At 44.2% G+C, this 17,226-nt stretch overlaps 2 protein-coding genes across 6 annotated transcripts in view; one reads left to right on the top strand and one right to left on the bottom strand.

The window, feature by feature from the left end:
• The window catches only part of DISC1 (DISC1 scaffold protein), a 433,479-nt gene that overhangs the window by 363,347 nt on the left and 52,906 nt on the right, over nt 1-17,226 (top strand). The window lies entirely within an intron of this gene.
• On the bottom strand, nt 3,172-4,441 carry LOC122446657 (phosphopantothenate--cysteine ligase-like). 2 transcript variants are annotated; one of them, XM_043477131.1, is made up of 2 exons: nt 4,358-4,440; nt 3,172-3,912 (listed from the first exon to the last, which is right to left on the bottom strand). In XM_043477131.1, the coding sequence occupies exon 2, from the start codon at nt 3,899-3,901 to the stop codon at nt 3,485-3,487; it is 417 nt and encodes a 138-aa protein (XP_043333066.1). In that variant the 5' UTR covers nt 3,902-3,912; nt 4,358-4,440; the 3' UTR covers nt 3,172-3,484. The 2 variants fall into 2 exon arrangements, with proteins under 2 accessions (XP_043333066.1, XP_043333065.1); XM_043477130.1 differs by having other exon boundaries at nt 3,172-4,441.

Below are 17,226 nucleotides of genomic sequence, written 5' to 3'. Positions count from 1 at the left end.
ATGTTGTGAAGTAATTAGCCTCCAACTAATAAAAAAAAAAAAAAAAAAGAAAGTTTCCCAGAGAAATCATAACATTATTTAGTGAACAGTGTGGAAAGAGACGCACCAAGGTGGTGGCCTGTGACAGTTACACAAAGCAGTCTGCCTGGGTGGTTTTCTCTGTTGTTCTGAGTATGGGACAGCAGCGAGAGGTGGCCGGGTTAGGAGCTGTGGTTCTGCACCAGGCAGTCCCACCCGGGGAGGCTGGTCGTGGTGACGCACCATTTCGCTCTGTGTGTGAACTCAAACCTGTCTCTTTTCACGGACGCTTTGTCTCTAAGTTTTCTTGATTTATAGCTGTTCAGTGGAAGTTATTTTTGTTTTGATGATGGGGCCTGCCCGCCCCTGTGGTTACAGGGAGGAGATGGTTCTCAGCGTTGTTTTGGTGCCCATGTGCTCACTTGGGTGGCTTACTGGAGCATGAAGTGGGGATGTGTTTGTGTAAGTGGTCTCACCCTCCTGCTTGCTGAGGGGCAGGGTCTCACCTGGAATGTTTCATCTGATTCTGTGTCTCTGTAAGTGACTACAAATCCTTTCAGTGAGAAGGATTCACTCCAGTGTATCTGAATGACTTCAGAATGAATTTGGTCCCATCTTTATTTTCGGGGTTGTCCGCACATGGGTCCTTATGTGGCAGCTGTGATAACGAGGGCCTGACTTCTCAAGGCACGTTAGTCCATCCAGGAGGAGGGACTCTCCTCTGAGGTCAGTGGGACAATGTCTGGAGGCTCGCATCCTGAGAGATGGACTCGTGAAAGCAAACCCACCAGCAGTGTGGCCTCAGACTGTGCTTCCCTGTCCAGGTCTGACCCTTGATAACGGCCCCGATACTTTGGGACAGGAGGGTTATGGAGGCAGATCAAGAAAGCAGGTGTCAACCTGTTGCTACCACAGTCTGTGCTGGGGCATCAGTGTTACCTGAACTCCAGGGCAAGAAAGGAAGGAGTGAAACCGGCTATAAGGTTTACGGAAAAGCTAGTAAGCTGCTCCTGAGAGCAACGACCACATTTCATTTCCAGGACAGAGTTCCATGTGAGGCCTGTTGCTCAGACTCTGTCTCCTTTTCATGTACCTTTTCCACACACACCCTCAGCAGCCTGGCCCCACCTTGTCTGATGGAGCCCGACCAACTATAACTTTGGGGAATGTGCAGCTAAACCAGGTCAGCCGTCTGCTCTTCTAAGGAAGAATAAGTAAGCACTTCCGAGAAGGCCACAACTTTATTCAAAGGTGGGCTGCGGACTGTGGTTCAGGATCATTTCGATCAGGGTCCTTCCAACCCACCATATCATGTGGGCCATGAACACACTGTGGATCTTGTTTCCACACACGGGAATAGGCATCTCTAAGGATGTGGTTTATAAACATCATCTACAACCCCTCAATGCCTCAGTTGACTTCTCTTCCTCTCAAAGTCCTGAGTTCAGAACTGTGGAGTTTTTGTTGTTGTCATTGCTTCTCCTTTCTTTTTTTAATGTGGGAGCTTTAGTTGCGGCATGTGGGATCTACTTCCTGGACCAGGGATAGAACTCAGGCCCCTTGTATCGGGAGAATGGAGTCTTAGCCACTGGACCACCAGGGAAGTCCCAGATCTGTGTTAACTGTATCTCCCAGCCTTGGCCAAACAGCTGCTCAATAGTGAAATTAACATTTCCTTATCAATAGAGACTGAGAATCAGGTTGGAAGCCAGGCATCTGTTTACACAAAGAGTTGTATTAGTAACAATAATAATGAGCCACTATAGACAGTACTCAGTATTTTCAAGGCTGAAGAGGTCAGTCAGTTCACTGCAGTTCAGTCGCTCAGTTGTGTTTGACTCTTTGTGACCCCATGGACTGCAGCACGCCAGGTCTCCCTGTCCATCACCAACTCCCATCCTCAAAGTTTTATTCAAACTCTCGTTCATTGAGTCAGTGATGCCATCCAGCCATCTCATCCTCTGTCTTCCCCTTCTCCTCTTGCCTTCAATCTTTCCCAGCATCAGGGTCTTTTCGAATGAATCTGTTCTTTGCATCAGGTGGCCAAAGGATTGGAGTTTCAGTTTCAACATCAGTCCTTCCAATGAATATTCAGGACTGATTTCCTTTAGGATGGACTGGTTGGATCTCCTTGCTGTCCAAGGGACTCTCAAGAGTCTTCTCCAACACCACAGTTCAAAAACATCAACTCTTCGGCGCTCAGCTTTCTTTATAGTCCAACTCTCACATCCATACATGACCACTGGAAAAACCATAGCTTTGACTAGATGAACCTTTGTTGGCAAAGTAATGTCTCTGCTTTTTAATATGCTGTCTAGGTTGATCAGAACTTTTCTTCCAAGGAGTAAGCATCTTTTAATTTCATGGCTGCAGTCACCATCTGCAGTAATTTTGGAGCCCAAGAAAATAAAGTCTGTCACTGTTTCCACTGTTTCCCTATCTGTTTGCCATGAAGTGATGGGACTGGATGCCATGATTTTAGTTTTCTAAGTGTTGAGCTTTCAGCTAACTTTTTTACTCTCCTCTTTCACTTTCATCAAGGGGCTCTTTAGTTCGCTTTCTGCCATAGGGGTGGTGTCATCTGCATATCTGAGGTTATTGATATTTCTCCCGGCAATCTTGTTTCCAGCTTGTGCTTCTTCCAGCCCAACATTTCACATGATGTAGTCTGCATATAAGTTAAATAAGCAGAGTGACAATATACAGCCTTGACGTACTCCTTTCTAGATTTGGAACCAGTCTGTTGTTCCATGTCCAGTTCTAACTGTTGCTTCCTGACCTGCATACAGAAGAGGTCAAAAGCTAGAAAATCAGCATTTTACTTTTTTTTTTTTTTTTTTGATTTTGGGGCACATACTTTATTGTACTTAATTTTTACATACCCATTTCCCAAACTAGACATGTTTATTCATCTTGTTGAGCTAACTCTGGAAGATAGTGAAGAACAGGGGAGCCTGGCGTGCTGTAGTCCATGGGGTCACAGAGCTGGACACGACTTAGCGACTGAACAACAATTCACCTTTGAATCTTCAAAATCCTCAGGGCCTACCACATAGTAGGTATCAACAAAATAAGCATGGCCATTCAGGCATCCATCATCCTTTTTATAGTGTGAAGAAGGCTGATATTCAGGCCCCACAGGTATATTTTGAGGAATATGATACCCAATAAGCTTTTTTTTTTTTAAGCTGAGAAACAGCTAGAGTCATTCTCAAAATCAAGATAACATTCAGGTGAGTGTATCAGGTGGTTCGGTCATAACAGATTTGCCTTTGCTTTCATTTTTTGAGTACTGAAAGACCTTTAAAAGACAGATGCCGAGCCACATTAGTCTGCCCACCACTCACTGCTTTTCCCCTTCATTTTCTGTCTTTATGAAAGCAAAGGATTTATTCTACTTCTCACCACCTATAAGAGCCCTGGTCCACTGAACAATTTTTGATCCTATAAATAAAGGCTTTTTACCTCAGTTTTTGTCATGTATAAAAGCAGTATGTCGAGACTGAAGATCATCCACTATCTTCTCTTCTATCTCTATGCCTTTTTCTACTTCTTCCTCTGATAACAGTAACTTGGTCTCTGAGTCTTTGGTTATAATAACCACAGAAGATCGTCGTGAATCAAGGATATTAGCCACCACCACTTGATGTCGATAAACTTCTAAAGCATTCCGTGCACGATCAATTATGATGGAGGGGTCAGTCTCCAACTTAAAGGAAATTATAAATGCTTTGGGAGCCCAGTCTTTAACCAAAGGAGAAAGCATTTTTGGCACCATCTTCATTGTTATCTGCAGTGGGCCCCCAGATGACTGGATCTTGTGTTCAGGCATTTCAGAGGCAGGAACATAGAAATCTGACACGGCCGCAGCCAGGTAAAACATCGCAGAAGAACCTAGTGGGTTGAGAGCCTGGGCTGCAGCCTGCAGCAAATGCAAATAGTCTGCCAAAGTGGTGAACTCTATGGCCAGAAAGGTGCCGGCAGCCTCAGCTTCCTGGTAGCTCTGCAGAGCTGCGGCGAAGCCTGGGAGTTCTTTTTCCTCGGCCTCCAGGCTCAGCAAGCCCGAAGGCGCTTGGCCGGAGGGCCGCAGAACAGACAGCCAGGTCTGGGGCGGGAAGCGGTGGGCAAAGGGGAAAGCAGAGCGCGCGCGGTACAGGAACAAGACCCCGTAGCCCGCGGCCAAGAAGGCTTCGGCCGAGCCAGCACCGCGCCGCCCACTTCTGAAGTTGTCCAGGAAGCGCACAGGCCGGGCTTCCAGAGGGACCTTGGTGCCGCCAGAAGTGACCAACACCACCCGTCGGCCCTGTGCGCCCAACCGGGCGGCGAAGCGAGCCATAACCTCTGCCCAGCGCGCAGCACCGGCGGGCTGGGGAAACTCGGCAACCAGGTCCACGGCCGCCATCAGTCCCGGAGCGCCCCCGCGTCTGCCGAAAATCAGCATTTTAATCATTGACAGGCTACTTAAGAGGTGAAGGACTTTTCTTATTCCCACCACAAGCTGACACTCTCTTTCTCTGAACCCGTGACTGTTTCTGTGGTTCTGAGTTAGTGGTGACTTTTTTTTTCCCCCTGCAATGCTATTGAAGTATATAAAAATTTTATTGGACATTGATTTACAATGTTGTGTTAATTTTGGCTGTACAGTAAAGTAATTCAGTTACACCTATGTATGTATATTCTTTTCTATTATGTTTTATCACAGGATATTGAATATAGTTCTCCACACTGTATAGTAGGACCTTGTTGTGTATCCATCCTATATATAATAGTTTGCGAATGTCAAACTCCCAATCCTTTCCTCCTCAGTGACCCCCTTGGAAACCACAAGTCTGTTCTCTATGTCTATGAGTCTGTTTCTGTTCATAAATAATTTCATCTGTGTTGTATTTCAGATTCCACATATAAGTGATATCCTGTGATATTTTTGTCTTTCTGACTTACCTTGCTTGGTATGATAATCTCTAGGTCCATCCTTGTTGTTGTAAATGGCATTGCTTCATCCTTTTTATGGCTGAGTAATATTCCATCGTATATGTACCACATCTTCTTTATCCATTCATCTGTCAACGGACTTTCAGGTTGTTTCTGTGCCTGGGTTGTTGTAAATAGTGCTGCTGTGAACACAGGGGTCTGCTAACTCTTTTAAATCTAGTTTAGCATTAAAAGAAATGAACCAATAATATCAACCTATGGAGTGGTAATTTTCTCCAAGAAATGTCAAAGTCCACAGAGTAATTTGAAAGATATTTTAGGCCTTGCTCATTAGTGTGTTTATTAAGTGTCTAAAGAGCCCTTCTTGGCTCACTGCATATTCTTCTTAAGTCTTGTGGCTTCTGAAGTAGGAGGGAGGCTAGGCGGCAGGGGACTCTGCAGTGCCCTTCACCCGAGTGTCTCTCAGGGCTAATGTTCTAACTATTTTGGTGCAAATGAGCCTTCAAGTCCCTTCTCCAACTGTGTGTGTTACTCCAAACCCTGAATGAGCTTGAGGCAGCGCAGTGTGGGGGGAGGGGTGTTTTTAAAACTACTGATTATTTCATGGCCTCTGGGCATCAGCCAAGAATCCAGCTTTCTGACCCACAATAGCGCCTGTTGCTTCCAGTTAGGAGAGAAGAGTGTGCTTTTGAGAAGGAGCTGACCCCAGAAGAGCTATTGAAAATTTGTTCATGAAGAAGGAACTGGTCTGACCTTTCTTGCAGCTGCTGCAGATGTATCTTTGGGACAGGAAAAGGAAGTTCTCTCTTCACTTTACATAGGGTAATAAGAGTGGTGATGCTCTGTTCCATGGTGAAGACTAACCCAGAACACACAGACACTCCTCCTGGACAGAAGAACCATAGCGTATTTGGAGCTCGAGAGACCAGCCAGTCATTTTCCCAGAACGTGGCTTCTTTCTCTACAGCCTGCCTGGTGGGCTTCACTCAGGACCTTTGGTTTGAGTTGCTCATCATCTCAGGTGACCGTCAAAAGAAAACAGTCGAACAGACACAAGAGTTTTTAAGAACAGAATATTGGTGATTTAAATAGATCCTAAATACTTGTGTCACAAACACATATTAGAGGATTCATTAATTCAAATAAAAACATTATGATTGAGACTGTCTGGAGAAATTATTCAAATATTTGCTGGAAAGCTGGAAATGACATGCAGTGATGATCTATATAAGCAGCTGACCTTTAATAAGAGATACTATATGAAGGTAATCCATGAAACACTTAATAGTATTATTTAAGTGAAGCCTCCCAACAACCCGGTGAGCTGCAGGCTCTGTTATCATCTGAATATATAGGGACCCGAGGCTAGCAGAGATCAAGCACCTTGCTTCAGGTGCCCCAGGGTGTACACTGTGGCTGTGTAATCTGTCTGTCTCAAACCCCCTAAGAGTTCCGTTCTCCAAGGCTAACGTTGGCACAACATTCTGGAGTTGCGTATGGGGCAGAGGTATGAAACGTGCAAAGAGTGTCTTAAAAATGAACTTTTTTTTTTGGACTTCCCTGGTGGTCCAGTAGATAAGAATATGCCCGCCAATGCAGGGGACATGGATTTGATCCCTGGTCCAGGAAGATACCACATGTTACGGGGCAGCTAAGCCCATGTGCCACAGCTGCTGAGCCTTTGTGCTGCAACTACTGAAGGCCGCATGGCCAGGGCTTGTGCTTTGAAACAAGAAGCCGCGGCAATGAAACCTGCGCACCGCAATTGAAGAAAGCCCACGTGCAGCACCATAGACCTAGAGTGGCCAAAAATAAATAAATAAAAGCCCTTTAAAAATGAACCTTTTGGTTTAAATTTCCTTAGTAAGACTTTATTAAAAAATCCCAATTATTGTGGAAATTTTCAAACATATGCCAAGCTAGGGAAATTATAAAGAACCCCCATGAGCACATCTCACAAATTCAGCCGTTTTCAGCACGTGGCTGAGCTGATTTCAGCTGTCCTCCCCTCCACTTCACCACTGTTCTAGTTTCCTACTGCTGCTGAAATGTATAGCCATGAACTGGGCAACTTGAAACAATCCAAATTGGCTTTCTTCCAGTTCTGGAACTCAGATGTGGGTCTCACTAGGCTACGGTGAGGGTGTTGGCAGGGCTGGCTTCTTCTGGAGGCTCCAGGGGAGGATCTGCTTCATCTCCTTTTTCAGCTGCTAGTGGCCGCCTCTGTCCTTGACTGGTGACCCCTTCCTCCATCTTCAGAGCACATCACTCCAACCTCTGCTTCTGCCATCATATCGCCCTCTGCCTGTGTTTCCAAGAGTCACTAGATGACGTCATTAGACTGACCAGAAAGCCAATCATAATCTCATACCCAAATCCTTAACTTAATTATGTCGGTAAAGTCCCCCTTTGCCATATAAAGTAACATTGATGGGTCCTGAATTTTAGGACTTGAACACCTTTGGGGAGCCATTATTCAGCCTATGATACCTCCTAGCCTCCTACAAGAGTATTTTGAAGGAATCTCACTTTATTTAACCCATAAATATATCAGTGCTCAGCACTCAGTTACTGTGTCATGTCCAACTTTTTGTGACCCCATAGACCATAGCCCAGCCAGGCTTCTCTGTTCATGGGATTTCCCAGGCAAGAATACTAGAGTGGGTTGCTGTTTCCAACTCTAGGGGATCTTCCCAACCCAGGGATTGAACCCAAGTCTCCTGTGCCTGCTGCACTGGCAGGTGGATTCTTTACCACTGAACCGCCTGGAAAACCATAATATGTCAGTACATACATATCTGCAAAAACATAAAGACGTGAAAAACAACAAACCCCCAAACAAACAGTAATACCACTGTTGTTGTTCAGTCGCTCAGTCACGTCCGACTCTTTGCCACCCCCTGGTCTGCAGCATGCCGGTCTTACCTGTCCTTCACTATCTCCCGGAGCTTGCTCAAATTCATGTCCGTTGAGTTGATGATGCCATCCAACCATCTCATCCTCTGTCGTTCCCTTCTCCTCCTGCCTTCAGTCTTTCTTAGCATCAAGGCCTTTTCCAGTGAGTCTGCTCTTCCCATCAGGTTTCCAAAGTATTGGAGTTTCAGCCTCAGCATCAGTCCCTGCAATGAACACCCAGGACTGATCTCCTTTAGGATGGACTGGTTGGATCTCCTTGGAGTCCAAGGGACTCTCAAGAGTCTTCTCTAACACCACAGTTCAGAAGCATCAATTCTTTGGCTTTCAGCCTTCTTTATGTTCCAACTCTCACATCCATACAGGACTACTGGAAAAAGTATAGCTTTGACTGTACAAACTGTCAGCAAAGTGACGTCTCTGCTTTTTAATATGCTGTCTAGGTTTGTCATAGCTTTTATTCCAAGGAGCAAATGTCTTTTAATTTCATAGCTTTAGTCACCATCTGCAGTGATTTGGAGCCCCCAAAAATAAAGTCTGACACTGTTTCCACTGTCTCCCCATCTATTTCCCATGAAGTGATGGGACCAGATGCCATGATCTTAGTTTTCTGAATGTTAAGCTTTAAGCCAACTTTTTCACTCTCCTCTTTCACTTTCATCAAGAGGCTTTTTAGTTCCTCTTCACTTTCTGCCATAAGGGTGGTGTCATCTGCATATCTGAGGTTGTTGATATTTCTCCCTGCAATCTTGATTCCAGCTTGTGCTTCTTCCAGTTCAGCATTTCTCATGATGTACTCTGCATATAAGTTGAAGAAGCAGGGTGACAATATACAGCCTTGAATACTCCTTTCCCAATTTTGAACCAGTCCATTGTTCTATGTCTGGTTCTAACTGTTGCTTCTTGACTTGCATACATGTTTCACTAGAGACAGGTATGGTGGTCTGGTATTCCCATCTCTTTAAGAATTTTCCACAGTTTGTTGTGATTCACACAGTCAAAGGCTTTAGCATAGTCAATGAAGCAGAAGTAGATGTTTTTCTGGAATTCTTTTGCTTTTTCTATGGTCCAAAGGATGTTGGCAATTTGATCTTGGTTCCTCTTCTTAATTTGATCTCTGGTTCCTTCTCTAAATCCAATTTGAACATCTGGAAGTTCTCAGTTCACATACTGTTATCACACCTAAAAAAATTAATAAGACTTTAAAAATCATCAGATACCCAGTTTTCCCAAATTGCCTCATAATTTTATTTTGACATGTGGCTTACTCAAATTAAAAAATGGGTCTTAGGTCTCATTTATCATATAGGTTCCTACTCCTTTTTACTTCACTTGCTTGTTTTTGAAGTCACCAATATTTTTGTCCTACAGAATTTGACTACTTGTATCCTTGTGGTCATTAACATGTTTCTTTTTTCCCATGTATTTCCCACAAACTGGTAGTTAAATCTATAGATTTGATTATATTGAGGTTTGATTTTATTGTTATAGTGCTTCATTGATAGTGTCATTTTCTATATAAGGAAAACAGTACTATCTGTTCTTTATCTTCTGTGGTGTTGAGATTGGTTGTTGGGTTCAAGTTTTGGGAGCCCTACCCTCTTTGTATCAAATTTTCATCAGCTTTTTACCTAAAAAAAGTGATTGGTGATTATTGACTGGGTTTATTATTTCATTAGTTGACTGCAAAATAACATTCTATTTCCATCACAGTCTTCATTTATTATTTTTTTTTTTACATAAAATTCTTCAGCAAAAAAGCAGTTTCTTTGGGTCATTTCAAACAGGGTTTGTGGGTGTGTGAAAACAGCTCTTAACACTATGACCAGAGACTAAAGTTCTCCCCAGGATGTCTCCACAAAAATAGTGCTGTTTTCCTGAAGAGAGGAAAGATAATTTTTGAATGGTAATATGAGAAAGTTAGTAAATGTCTCAGAGTTTAGAAACAAAATTTCCTTCAACATCTATTTGATTGTTCTGATTTATAATTTAAGAAAGGAAATGCTTGATTCTTTCTCTTTTGCGCCAGTTTCAGAATAATAATTGGTTTTCTGGAATTCCTAAAGGTCAACAAGAAAGTTTGTATGCACACACATGTGTGTTTAGCATTATGAAGTCATGGGTGTTTAGCATATTTGTTATGTTTCAGTTGTTTGCAGACATTATCCTTTTCCAAATTTTCCCATCACTGGCTGAGATCCCTTTCAGATTGGCTCCTGAATCTCACATCAACCAAAATGCTTCCTTGTTTTCTGATGTAACAAGATGTTTGGGGCTCATCTTGAATATTTGCTGGCCTAGATCAAGAATCAGTGTTTTCTGCAAGGAGCTCTTGTTACTCTTAGTAGGAAATGATATTTAGAGACCACGATCTGGGCCCTGGGGGTGCTAACAGGTACTGGATTATTGTTATTTTTAAACTTTTAAGTAGACAGAGCTAGGATTTTTTTTTCAGACAAAGAAATTATATCACAGATTCACACTGTTATTTCCAGTTCAAATTTATGATTACATAGTTTTACTTCTTTGATTTTATACTTGCATTTCTTTTCTCTTATGCTGAAAAATTTTATTCCATATATCATTAAGAGACTTGTATACCTATCTTCATTTATCTTCATTATAAAGTATATTTGAATACATGTATGCAGTATATTGTATTATATATGTGTGTGTATCTGTATGTATATCTATATGTGTGTGTGTGTGTATATATATATATATCCTATTGGGGTTTCCCTGGTGACTCAGTGCTAACAAATCCACGTGCAATGCAGAAGACACAGGAGACATGGGTTTGGTCTCTGGGTTGAGAAGACACCCTGGAGGAGGGTTGGCAACCCACTCCAGTGTTCTTGTCTGGAGAATCCCATGGGCAGAGAAGCCTGGTGGGCTACAGACCACAGGGTCACAAAGAGTTGGACATGACTGAAGTGACAGAGCATGCAGCACACACAGATATATATTATATTTGGTATAACCATTTTATGTATGGTTTCAGAATAATACTAACATTTTAATTAACAATATAATAACTGAAAACATCCTAAGACTTCTTTGCAGTTCTTTTTGTTCTTAGGATATATCCCACTAGGAATGCAGAGTTAAATTACAGAGTTTTAAAATCACTTTAATTAATTCCCCTTGGTGTCATTCAACCATCAACTCAGTGCATAGTTAGCTCAATGCACAGTAGGCTAACCTTTTTGTCTTTTACTTTAGTGGTTGCTTCTTTTAGAAATATATAACACAAAATTTGTTGTTCAAAGTTAAATGTACAAAACAAGGTGTAGTCAGAGAAGTATAGCTGTCTTTCCCTCTCTTCAGCCTCTTCTTGACTTTTCCTTACAGGAACCCATATTAATTCAATTTTGGTTTATCCTTCCTCTGCTTTTTAATAACATACCCATGTATTTTCATAACCCTCTCTTAGGTGAAAGGTGCAGTACCGTACATGCTGTCCTGCATCTGACAGCATTACTTGTGAATGTAAACCTTCCCAAGAGTAGGACATAGAACCCACAAATTGTTAAGCATCTTTGTATTGTAAACCCAGCAGTCCATTTCATCAGAAAGGGGTCAAGTCGTAAAGAACAGCGAGCCAGAATCCTCTTTAGATTTCAATTGTGCAGAGCTCTGTTTGTGACCCATTCTGTGCTGACAGTTTTATTTTCCTTCTCATACTTAGACTATACCACTCCAAGATCTCCCAGGACTCACAGCACTTATAACTAATTGTATAAACGGATTTTGGAAATACTGTTTTTGTCCCAACCAGGTGGTTTGTCAAAAATACTGTTCTCTGTTACCACGTGACAATTATAACCACAATTTTCAGAGTAATTAACATTCCAATAAGTACACATATTGCAGTTTGCTTAACCATATTTCATTGAAGGACATTTTTTGTTTTCCAATTTTTTGTTGCATGGAAAACTTAAGAATTAATTTCTCTTTGCTCAAGAGGCTTGAAGCTTTGAACTGTTAGGACCAATAGCATTTAACTAATAGGCACCTGTGTCCTTTCCTCGGGTCCTTGGTTCCAGGGGTGGAAGTATGAGGAAAGATGTAGTTCTTCCCCAAAAATCTTTTTTCTTAACAATTTCAAAAGAAGAAAGCTATGAAACAGTCTCCAGATGAAAATAGACAGGAGGAGGACCTTTATACAGAATAAACACCTTTGTGGAAATTCTCATTTCTGATTTTTTTCCAAAGTAGTTTTTTTATACAAAGCACATGCAAAGTGTGTCATATTAGATTTAATATTTGAATAAACAGAAAGATTGTGATTTGGGTCAGATGACTATCTTAGAGCCTTGTAGGGGAACCTAGACAGCATATTGAAAATCAGAGACATCACTTGCCAACTATATAAAGGCTGTACATCAGCAGATGAATGGATAAGGAAGTTGTGGTACATATACACCATGGAATATAACTCAGCTGTTAAAAAGAATTCATTTGAATCAGTTCTAATGAGATGGATGAAACTGGAGCCCATTATACAGAGTGAAGTAAGCCAGAAAGATAAAGAACATTACAGCATACTAACACATATATATGGAATTTAGAAAGATGGTAACGATAACCCTATATGCAAAACAGAAAAAGAGACACAGAAGTACAGAACAGACTTTTGAACTCTGTGGGAGAAGGTGAGGGTGGGATGTTTCAAAAGAACAGCATGTATATTATCTATGGTGAAACAGATCACCAGCCCAGGTGGGATGCATGAGACAAGTGCTCGGGCCTGGTGCACTGGGAAGACCCAGAGGAATCGGGTGGAGAGGGAGGTGGGAGAGGGGATCAGGATGGGGTATACGTGTAACTCTATGGCTGATTCATATCAATGTATGACAAAACCCAAAAAAATAAAATAAAATAAAATAAATAAAGGCCTGTATAGTCAAAGCTATGGTTTTTCCAGTAGATGTGCCCAGATGTGAGAGTTGGACCATAAAGAAGGCTGAGCGCCAAAGAATTGATGCTTTTGAACTGTGGTGTTGGAGAAGACTCTTGAGAGTCCCTTGGACTCCAGTCAATCCTAAAGGAAATCAGTCCTGAATATTCATTGGAAGGACTGATGCTGAAGCTGAAGCTCCAATACTTTGGCCACCTGCTGTGAAGAGCTGACTCATTGGAAAAGACCCTGATGCTGGGAAAGATTGAGGACAAGAGGAGAAGGGGATGATAGAGGATGAGATGGTTGGATGGCATCACCGACTCAATGGACTTGAGTCTGAGTAAGCTCTGGGAGATAGTGCAGGACAGGAAAGCCTAGTGTGCTGTACTTTGTGGGGTTGAGAAGAGTCAGACATGACTTAGTGACTGAACAGAACAGAACAGAACAGGGGAACAAGATCTTAGCTTGCCCCAAGGCAGGTTCTCCAGGCCTTAGAATTCACAGTGATCCTCAACCAGAAGGCTATCAATTGTCCTCATTCATCCTTGCCTGGTACTCATTCAATACCTTACTGAAAGCCACAGAGAACCAAGGAGGTCAGGCATTTCTTTTGATAATATGAGGAAAAGACAACATATATGTCTACTAAAAGATTCCTGCTGTTTTCTGGAGGCCTCAGAGGAGTGTGTCAGTGATCCTGTGGTTGCCAGTGTTTGTAGAGTGGAGAGTTTGAGCTGTCCCCTACCAGAATCTCAGTGAAGGAGAACCCCTGTGAGTGGGCCTGGGAGGAGAGTGGCCTGGCTCACTCATGGGGCTGGGGAGAGCCAGTCTGAACAGGCAGAAGGGCTGTCGCACGTTGATAAACAGTGCAGCTTGTTAGGCAGCATGGAGCAAATGTAGGGGGGTCTTAGGAGGGAGGCAATATGTTTAGGCTGGATGAAACAAGTAACAACTGGTCTGTAAAGAAGAGAGTAAGGGCTCAATGAAAAGCAGGGTTTTAGAAAAATTCATTGGCAACACTATTCAGAATAGATTTAAAAGGAGAAAGAACTTGAAATTAGAGAGTCCGGTCAGTAGGCTATTGGTCTTCCCAGGTGGCTTAGTGGCAAAGAATCTGCCTGCCAGTGCAAGAGATTCAGGAGACATGGGCTTGATCCCTGGGTCAGGAAGATTCCCTGAAGGAGGAAATGGCAACCTGCTCCAGTATTCTTGCCTGGAAAATCCCATGGATAGAGGAGCCTGGTGGGCTTCAGTTCATGGATTCACAGTCAGACACAACTGAGTGGCTGAGCATACAAGTTATTAAGATAATAAAGCCATGAGTTCATAGAGGCAGGACTGATGTGTGGAGAAGGATGGAACAACTGCAGAAGAGACAGTCGAAGGAGGGGCAAATTTAACTAAAAATGTCTGTGGGTCTTAGTGACCAAGTGTAGGAAGTCACCGATACTGGTGCTTCCAGAATCTGAGGCAGCAGTGACTGGGAGAACGGGTAACAGAAGTAATTCATTAAATGTATAGGTCATTACAACCAGGACCTGGATTCCTCCTTTAAAAAAAAAACCAAAACTTTCTTATTCTCCCTTCTCATCTCTTTTATACAACTATTTATCAAGTGCTCCCACATCTGACACCTCTTCCCTGCAGCCCCGGCAGCAAACAATCCAGGCGCAGTCTTTGCTGTCACAGAACTTGCATTTAATTAGGGAAGGTAAATCCATGGCTGATTCATGTCAATGTATGGCAAAAACCACTACAATATTGTAAAGTAATTAGTCTCCAACTAATAAAAATAAATGGAAAAAAAAAGCGAAGGAGGCGGAGGGAAGAATAGGATAATTCATGCAGTGCTCAGTCTTGTGAAGACAGGGAAACAGGACCACGTGCTAGATGGTGACTGAGGGCTCTTGCAGGTAGAAACCCTGGAAAGTGCCTTCGAGGAAATGCCCAAGGAGCCCGTCATGGAAAGGCTTGGTGGGATTTCAGGACATTCTAGAAAATGAAAAAGATTATCTTAAGACAAGAAAAGACTTGGAGTGGGGTTCCCCTGGTGGCTCAGCGGTAGAGTCCACCTGCCAATGAAAGAGACGTGGGTTCGATCGCTGGTCAGGGAAGATCCCACACGCCCCGGAGCAGCTAAGCCTGTGTACAACTGCAACTACTGAGCCTGCAGCGTAGGGCCTGGGAGCCGCAACTGCTGAGCCACATGCCTCAGCTACTGAAGACCGAAAGCCCTAGAACCTGTGTTCTGCGACACGGGAAGCCAGCACAGTGAGAAGCCCGTGCATTGCAACTAGAGAGTAGCCTTTGCATGCCACAACTAGAGAAAGCAGCCCACACAACAGCAAAGACCCATCACAGCCCCGCCCCCCCCCAAAAGAACAGACTTGGAGTGTATGAAACACAGAGAAGGCTGAGGGCCCTGGTGGTTCCTAATAAGGGCAAGGAAATGGGAGCAGAGAGTGTTTCAGTCAAAGTCTGATAAGGAGACAGGCCTCAGACAAGTAACTTGAACAGGGACAGTATTCAGTTCGGTTGCTTCAGTTGCTCTTTTCGACCCCATGGACTGCATCAGGCCAGGCCTCCCTGTCCATCACCAACTCCCAGAGTTTACTGAAACTCATGTCTATTGAGTCGGTGATGCCATCCAACCATCTCATCCTCTGTCATCCCCCTCTCCTCCTGCCTTCAATCTTTCCCAGCATCAGGGTGTTTTTGAATGAATCTGTTCTTCCCATCAGGTGGCCAAAGTATTGGAGTTTCAGCTTCAGCATCAGTCCTTCCAATGAACATCCAGCACTGATTTCCTTTAGGATGAATTGGTTGGATCTCCTTGCAGTCCAAGGGACTCTTGAGTCTTCTCCAACACCACAGTTCAAAAGCACCAATTCTTCGGTGCTCAGCTTTCTTTATAGTCCAACTCTCACATCCATACATGACTACTGGAACAACCATAGCCTTGACTAGATGGACCTTTGTTGTCAAGGGACAGTATGTGGGCGTGTTAAGTCACTTTAGTCATGCCTGACTCTTGTGACCCCATGGACTATAACCCGCCAGGCTCCTCTGTCCATGGGATTCTCCAGGCAAGAATACTGGAGTGGGTTGCCACACCCTCCTCCAGGGGGTCTTCCCAACATAGGAATCGAACTGCATCTCTTATGTCTCCTGCATTGGCAGGTGGGTTCTTTACCACTAGCACCACCTGGCAAAGAACTATTCATTATAACAAAGTATTGAAGCAATGAGGGATCCACCAGAAGAAGTCAAGAGCATTTAGGGGCTAATCTCAGGGCCGAGACCAGGAACCCCTGCCCCCAGGCTAAGGGGCATGACCAGCGGCAGTCAGGAAGCCTGTGGGGCCACACCGGTGCACCTGCAGGCCGGCCTCTACCTGGAACCTCCTGGGACCTACCTTCCAGGGATCCAAAGAAGATGGTGCATAGGGATCTGTCTCACCAGAGGCAGTCTGCTGACAAAGTGCTTGAGGAGGTCTTCAGAGAAGCTGTGGCCTTCCAGGAGCCGCGGACACGCCGGTGCTGGAGCAGCTGAGCCCGCTTCAGGGGCCTGTGCAGGAGAAGCTGGTCACATGAAAGGAGCTGGGTGCTGGGGAAACTGCGCCCGAAGGAGCGGGTGCTGCAGAACCCATGAGACTGGGCACTGGGGACAGCAGCCTGCCTGCAGGAGCTGGGAGCGGGGAGAGTCCCACGCGTGTTCTGGGCCCTGGCATGCAGCAGCTCTGGGAGCTGGGTCCAGAGAAGCCAGCCCCTTAGGGTCCTGCTGAGAGGCCCCACCAGGCTCCTCAGTCCATGGGATTCTCCAGAAAGGAACACTGGAGCAGGTTGCCGTGTCCTCCTCCAGGGGACCTTCCCAACCCAGGGATTGAACCAGGGTCTCTTTTGTCTCTTTCATTGGCAGGTGGGTTCTTTATCACTAGCACCACCTGAAAAACCCCAAACCAGGAACCCCCTCCTCTAAGAAGGTCTCTGCAGCGCCCCCTGCTGGCAAAGGAAAAAGTTTTAAAGGGTCCCCCTATATGTTTGCAAAGCAGGCAGTGAGGAGCTGAGTCAGGGAACTCGTACCTGGCATATAGTCAGGGCTGCACTTGGAGGACCTTGTAATGGGGGCGATGGTAGTGATGACAGTGGAGTCTTGGTAGTGATTCCTGTCACACCCAGACCTTGTTCTCAGTGCTTACATATTTTAATTCATGTTGTTGTCACAATCCAGTGAGATGCTGTCATTACCCCACTTAGCAGGTGAGGTGTCTGAGGCAGAGAGCAGATAAGTTGCTTGCCTACATCGGCACTCAGCTGTGAGCCGTCTGACCCCGAGTCCGTCTGACGGATTCTGTCAAGTCATTATGATCTTGGAACAAACAGATACATCTGTCAGGCAACATAAGTCCTTTAACGAATTTTGCAGTCACACCTTTTGTGATCAGGCTTCCAAGGTAGTGC

Source organism: Cervus canadensis, chromosome 8, assembly GCF_019320065.1.
Source record: "Cervus canadensis isolate Bull #8, Minnesota chromosome 8, ASM1932006v1, whole genome shotgun sequence".
NCBI classification, from domain to species: Eukaryota; Metazoa; Chordata; class Mammalia; order Artiodactyla; family Cervidae; genus Cervus; species Cervus canadensis.
Note: the sequence above shows the minus strand (reverse complement) of the source record. Positions and strands in the feature narration are given on the sequence as shown.